General features: G+C 43.1%; 1 protein-coding gene across 1 annotated transcript; it reads left to right on the forward strand.

The window, feature by feature from the left end:
* Positions 1 to 1,334: 1,334 nt before the first annotated feature.
* LOC117858224 (uncharacterized) lies at positions 1,335 to 6,424 on the forward strand. The gene is made up of 8 exons (XM_034741253.2): positions 1,335 to 1,666; positions 2,408 to 2,463; positions 2,547 to 2,671; positions 2,837 to 2,996; positions 3,245 to 3,657; positions 3,785 to 4,279; positions 4,749 to 4,827; positions 5,921 to 6,424. The coding sequence occupies exons 1-8, from the start codon at positions 1,586 to 1,588 to the stop codon at positions 6,063 to 6,065; spliced, it is 1,554 nt and encodes a 517-aa protein (XP_034597144.1). The 5' UTR covers positions 1,335 to 1,585; the 3' UTR covers positions 6,066 to 6,424.

Consider the following 6,424-nt stretch of genomic DNA (forward strand, 5'->3'; position numbering starts at 1 on the left):
GTAGAAGATATATCTTGGAGAATTCGGTGACCGAGATCTCAAGCCAGATCGAGAGGCATGGAGCACGCAGGGTCAGAGAGGGACAGGGCCGAGGAGGACCTGCACCGTCCTCCGTCGGAAGAAGTAAAGAGGAAGGCCAAGGCCCATAGCATCTCCGCTCGCCCTCTAGAGAGAACGAATCGAACTTCGCGGGAGCGGTGGGAGGCGATGAAGCGGGAGTTCGTCCAGGCGGCGATCGCGGACGCGTAGGCATACATCGACATGACGGTGGAGGAGTACCATCGGGCGGGGAGGCTCCATAGGTACGACCCGGACACGGAGTGGATGAAGCGTCTCGCCAGGGTGGCCAAGAAGCACCCGCCGTCGGAAGGCCTCGTCCCCCGAATGGAAGAGTTCCTCCAGCTCCTTGAGGAAGATGAGCACGTAGGAGTATGGCATTAACCCGTTTGCTGCTGTCATTGCTTGTTGCAGAACAGAAGTCATCATCTTTTCTGCCTCGTTTACTAGAGCTGTTCCATCTTTTTTTATCCGCCGACAGATTTTTAGAAGAAAATCAGTCAAATTTTTTGATATTGCAAATATTGTCATTTGTTGTTGCAAATATTATTCTCGATATTTCAAAATATTTTGTGATCTTAGGGAAGGAAATGTGGCAGATTTTCTTGATGTTACATATGATATTTACTATGTTTTAATGTATTATTCTCGTATCATGCATAATACTTCATATTTCATTTATATGTAACAGAGGAGAATAACATCTGCAATATTAAAGAATAATATATGCAACGTCATCGACGGATAAATAGACACACTCTCTTTTTTTTATAATGCATGTCGTCGTATACTGACATGCGGATTGTTTAGTGCTGGCTTACCATCGACCATCGTTGTGTAGCGAGCGGTAACTAAACGATGGCAAATGATGTTGACTTGTTCTTGATTGTTTACTGCGCTTCATGCAAATGCTAAAGTAGCTAAAAATTATTTGCAGAGTGATTGCAACACGAGGCGTGAAAAATCGTCACTCGTAAAAAAAAGAAAAAGTCGTCCCTCGTCTGAGAAAGATGGGATGTGTCTTGCCGGAATCATAGGCAGCCGCCAGCCGGCCCGCCGCGATAGCCTCACCGAGCCAGAGGCCCAGGGCCCAGAGACGAGGGGTGTCTGGCTGACGCGCGGGCTACCCTACGATAACCGCCTCGCGTCAAGTAGCCATCCGCTTCCAAGGCGGACAAGCGCAATGCGCCTCCGATGCCATCACGACCCCCGAATGACAGGAGTGCCCACCGAAGGACTGATTTCCTCGTGGTCCGTGTTGTCAGTGACCCGTGCACCAGAACGCGGGGGCGGGGGGATCCGGTCCAATGCCTGCCGCCAAGAAATTAGAGAGGCGGGAAACCGCCTCTGGTGGCCTCTGTTCGGCCGTTCCAATCCAATCCAATCCCGCGCGCGGCGCCCCTCCTCTCGGCCCTTCTTCTTCCCCCGATTCGGAAACCCTAGTTCCCTCGATTGTAGAACCTTCCTCTTCCCCTCGATTCGGAGAACCCTAGGCGCGGAGGGTTCTAGAACCTTCTGGCGCGGGAGGATGGCGGGAGGGGCCGTGGACCAGTCGCTGCTCGACCTGCTGCCCCAGATCCACGCCCTCTTCTCCGACCCGCTTCGTGTGGTAATGATGGAATCGACCCCTTTCTCTAAATTCTCCGCTCGATTTCGCGGAGCGTGGCTGAGCTGTTCCGTAGATTCCTAGGATTGGGGGTTTAGATGCCATGGATTCCGTCGGTTTTGTTGCTCATTTTGGCGTGGTTAGGGCGAGGTCAACTTTCTGAGGTTGTTGCTGATGCTTGTTACGATTATGGTTTGTTCTGGTTACCACTGTCTGACTGTGTGAGGAAATAGCGCAAAATTGCATTGCTTCCTGCATATTTGTTGATGCAGTGCACTCTCCGTTCTTAGAATAAAAATCAAAGAATAAAGAGAAAAATGGCATGAGTTTCATTTGTGCATTGTACTTAGCTCCTGTATCGAATATAGATTACTAGGTAATTTGATTCATGTTTCTTTTAACACTAAGATGTGATTTACTGCAACTCCTCGCTGAAACCTGCGGATGCGATTCGCTGAGTTGTCATATTATAATTGGTTTAGGTTTGTCTAATTCTGTTCTGCGTGGCATTCTCACAAATGATGAAAATGGGTTAATGAGATATCTACGTTTGATGAGTTTGTCCACAGGAGTGATGAAAGCACATTGTGTTACTTGAACTGAATATGATGAAGCCATGATATGCCTTTGCTACTTGGGATTGTTGCTTACTCCTCTAGTTTGTCTCCATTGTTAGGTTTTTTGTTATTGATATACTTTTCCCAGTGCCAATGTTCCAACATTTTCTTTGTGCTTCTGTAACAGATTTCGTATAAATGGCTTAGTCGGAACTTCTCTGTATCATCAAATGATGCCAAGAGGTAACATTTCAGCCTTATAACATTTGCCCTGGAAAACTGTAATATCATGAGCGCGACTTATGTAGTTTCCAAATATCATTCAGGTTGCTTCAGGAGTTTGTCGACAAAAATGGAGCCGACCTCCAAGTGATTTACAGTGTGTCAGGGTGGCTGAAGAATAATCCCCAAAATTATTGTGTAAAGCTCACTTCAGGCCCAAAACTTGAAGGTAATGCATGAATTTCTATTCTTATGGTGCATTTTCCAAAATTAAGGCTTCCCCTCTAAGATAAATGTTGGATCTGAAATGTTTCTTGTCTTCATTCCCTAGAGATATGCTGTTTTGTAGTGCCAAACTTCTTACCTGAATAGTTAATATCTTTGTTCCATGCAGAAGCAAGACAAGCATTCAAAGATTCTTGTTCGGTTCAGGTCTACAGTATCCAGGCATCTATTCCAAAAGATACTGCGGTACTATGGAATCCTGAATTTGTTCAGGCAGAAGAGCTTTTCAACCAACCTTTTGATGAAGAGAACTGTTTGAGAGATAATAGGTATTGTTCTCTTAGCCCCCTTGGTTTTCCTCCCAAGTGTCAAGTAGGTATACCTACTACCTAGAAAAGAATTGTAAGTGAAGGCATAACCAGATGAAAATACATTACTAAACACACAGAGATGGAGATACAGTAATATATAACAATAGCTAAATTTCAATGGTAACACCATGATGCAAACTTTGCGTTTTATATGCATGTCGTATATGTTACTTTTATCCATGATCATTATTCTCAATTATGTGCAGATTTTGTGGTGTTTTCAATTCTTTTGTCAAGCGAACATCCAGTGGGAAGCATGTGAGCTCATTGCCACCAAAGCCTGTAAATGGTGCTGCGGTAGCTGCACAGTCAAAACCTAGTGTTACCCCAAAGGAGCAGTCTGTTACTGCTCGGCAGCAGGATTTGCCTGGAGTGTCTAGTCTAAAGCAGGGAGCAGGCAATAAGTCTGAGAAGGATAGTTTCACAGTATTAGATAAAGCTGCCACTGCTCCTGTTTCCAAAGAACCATCAATTGTTGCCCATGCAAACAAAAATAAAGCTCAGAATGGCAAGGCCATGCCTGGTAATGGTGGATCGCTGGCTAACATGTGGGGCCGTGCATCAGCAAAACCGAAGCCTCCAGCTACCACTAATCCTGCAGCTGTAGCAAGTGTTGCAGGTATGTCCCACAAATGTTCATGTTTAATATTTTTCCTTTACTTTCATTGCGTATAACTCTGAGCATACATCTAGTCTATATTCTTTGTAGCTTACTACTGTATATCTCACGCTGTCAATATTTTCAGCTACTGCTGATGCACAAATATGTGCAAAGGAAGAAGCAGATGCTGATAGCAGTGATGACGAACAGGGACTAAAGTACAGGAGGGGCTCTGGCAATGCAAGTAACAGAAAGAGAAGAGCAGTTTTTGATTTTTCAGATGATGAGGAAGATGACAATATTGTAAGCATTGCATCTCCTGAGCTACCAAAACCGCAAGCCCCAGACCCTGTTACCCAAACTGCTGAAGACACTGAAGCAGATCAAAAGAACATGGAAAATAAAGAAGATATACCAAGCAATGTGAAAGGTTGCTCAAGGGGGTTGGATTTTGAGTTAACTTCAGAATGTAAAAGTAAAAGTGTCAATACTATAAATTATTCTGGGATTACTTTAAAAGAAAAGAGCAGTGATCCTCCAATCAATGACAATAAGCAGGATTCCACAGCTGAGCCTGCTTCCACCTCACCGAAGAGAAGAAAGGTTTTGAAGACACGTATAGATGAGCGAGGAAGGGAAGGTAGTTAGATTGACACTAGGCATACTCAGTCTTTCTTTCTTTTTTAATGCTTACTGGCAAGTGCAAAAGTAAACTCTGCAATAAGAAAGCAAACTCCAATGCCGCACAACGCACATCATAATTCTGCTGACATGCTGTGTCGAAATGTTGACCTGGTGCAAAATTATTTTAGCAATCTGCAACTAAAAATAATATGTTATGATGCTATAGCCAAATGTTGTTTATGATCCTATAGTCAAATGTTGTAGTTATCAAAACACTGAACATTTTCTTAAGATCTAGATTATTTTACTTTTAGTCTGATTGCATTCATAGAGTCCACAATTTTTTATAGGTTCCCATGATAGATGTTGTTATTATCACGTATCCTTTTGCTTGTTATCCCATATGCTTTTCTGATTTGGCAGCATGAATGCATGATTCTAAACTTGTTGAAGTTTTGCTTATAATTGCTTATAATCTTTTTCAGTTACTGAGGTTGTCTGGGAGGGTGAAGCTTCTGCTGGTGACAAGACAGAGAAGAATGCGAACACTACTACTGCGAGCAGGTAATGGACTTCTTTTTATTTTGTAACATGTGAAATTTCTTGATAATCGTGATCAATGAAATTATATTTGCATGTTTATACTTGAAACCGTACGATGGCAGTTGGTACTGGGAGTGAAGCGAATATCATTCGACTCTCTTATCACAAACCATCTTTTCTTGCCTTGATAATCAGGAGAGAGAAAAAAAAGGAAAATTGCATGTTGAGTTTAGTATGCTACCCATATAAGCATAATTATAAAAAAAACTTATATAGTTTACAATAAGAAACACTTGTTTAGCTGGAGTTGCAATAGCATCAATTTTTCAAGTCCTATTTATCTAGACTTTGTTTGGCTGAGTGATCCCAAATTAGCAGAGAAAAATCTGCAAAGTGATCTGTCTATCCTGTCATAGTTCCTTTTGTAAAATGACTACAACATTTTTAGTCTAATTAGAGGGAAATTGACCTAAAACAGATGATGCAAGGCAGTTAATTTGTGAACCAATGTGACTTCATTTGGCCAGACCTCTGCTGGCATATTTCCAAGTTTATTAATCTGTCTTTATTATTGCCTGAGAAATTTGAAACCTGAGCAAATGACTTGTCCGCATGTTAGATGGCAACCAGCAGTTCTTTCATAACGTAATAGTAAAAAACTATCAAGCTTTGTGGTTACTTAATTTTATGCCTGATTGCCTGAATTAATAGGTTACCTTAATCCTAGAAAAACTGCTCAGTACCTATCAGTTGATTACTGAATCATTCAGTCTTCCTCAGATACCTGACTTCCTATCCATTTTCCGCTTTACTTTTGGAACTGGCTGTTTTTTTTATACAAATCTGCCTGGAGGATTAACCTGTGAGGCAGAAGCATCTGCCAATCTGTTGTTGCTTAGATCTATTGGCTTCTTGAAATTCCTTAATATTGATCTAAAAAAACAGACATCAGTAGAGATGCAATTGAAGAGCAGCACCTCCCTGACCTGATGCTCGTTTTGTGTTAGGATCATCATCATACTATCAGATAGCTTGTGCCAGTGTCCTCGTTTCTGGTTTCACTGCATTGCTAATACCTACTGCTGCTTCTCATTAGCCTCTAATATTCTGTCAGGGCGGCTCCTTCAAGCAAGCCACAGCCAGCAGCAAACGCTGACAAGAGCAAAGCTCCAAGCAAAGCAGCAGGCAGCAAGAAACCTGCGAAGGCCGGCACTGGCACCAAGCAAGGGAGCATCATGTCATTCTTCAAGAAGGCATAAAGACTGCAGGGCTGCACACACTTGTCAGATGGGCTTGCTCAGCAGATTGTCGTGTTTCCGCTGCACACTGGCATTCAGCCGCTACTAAACTGGCCCCCCGGCCAGGCGACTGAAGTGGCTCCTCTACCTGAATCTCGTCATGTGCACGCTGGGAGCAGGCGCCCGTTAGTTTAGTCGTATCATTTTGTTGTAGCAAGAGTAGTGTTGATTGAATCAAGCCGAGAGGACGTTTGGGAGCTCAGAGATTGTCTTTCTGTTGATGTACATATAATTGTACCGACGCGACTCACGTTTGCACTTTGCACGGTGTTGTGTACTTGTGTTGTCTGGAAGTGGGAGGAAGAAGCACTTTTGGGGTA

This window comes from Setaria viridis, chromosome 5, assembly GCF_005286985.2.
Source record: "Setaria viridis chromosome 5, Setaria_viridis_v4.0, whole genome shotgun sequence".
In the NCBI taxonomy this organism is placed as follows: Eukaryota; Viridiplantae; Streptophyta; class Magnoliopsida; order Poales; family Poaceae; genus Setaria; species Setaria viridis.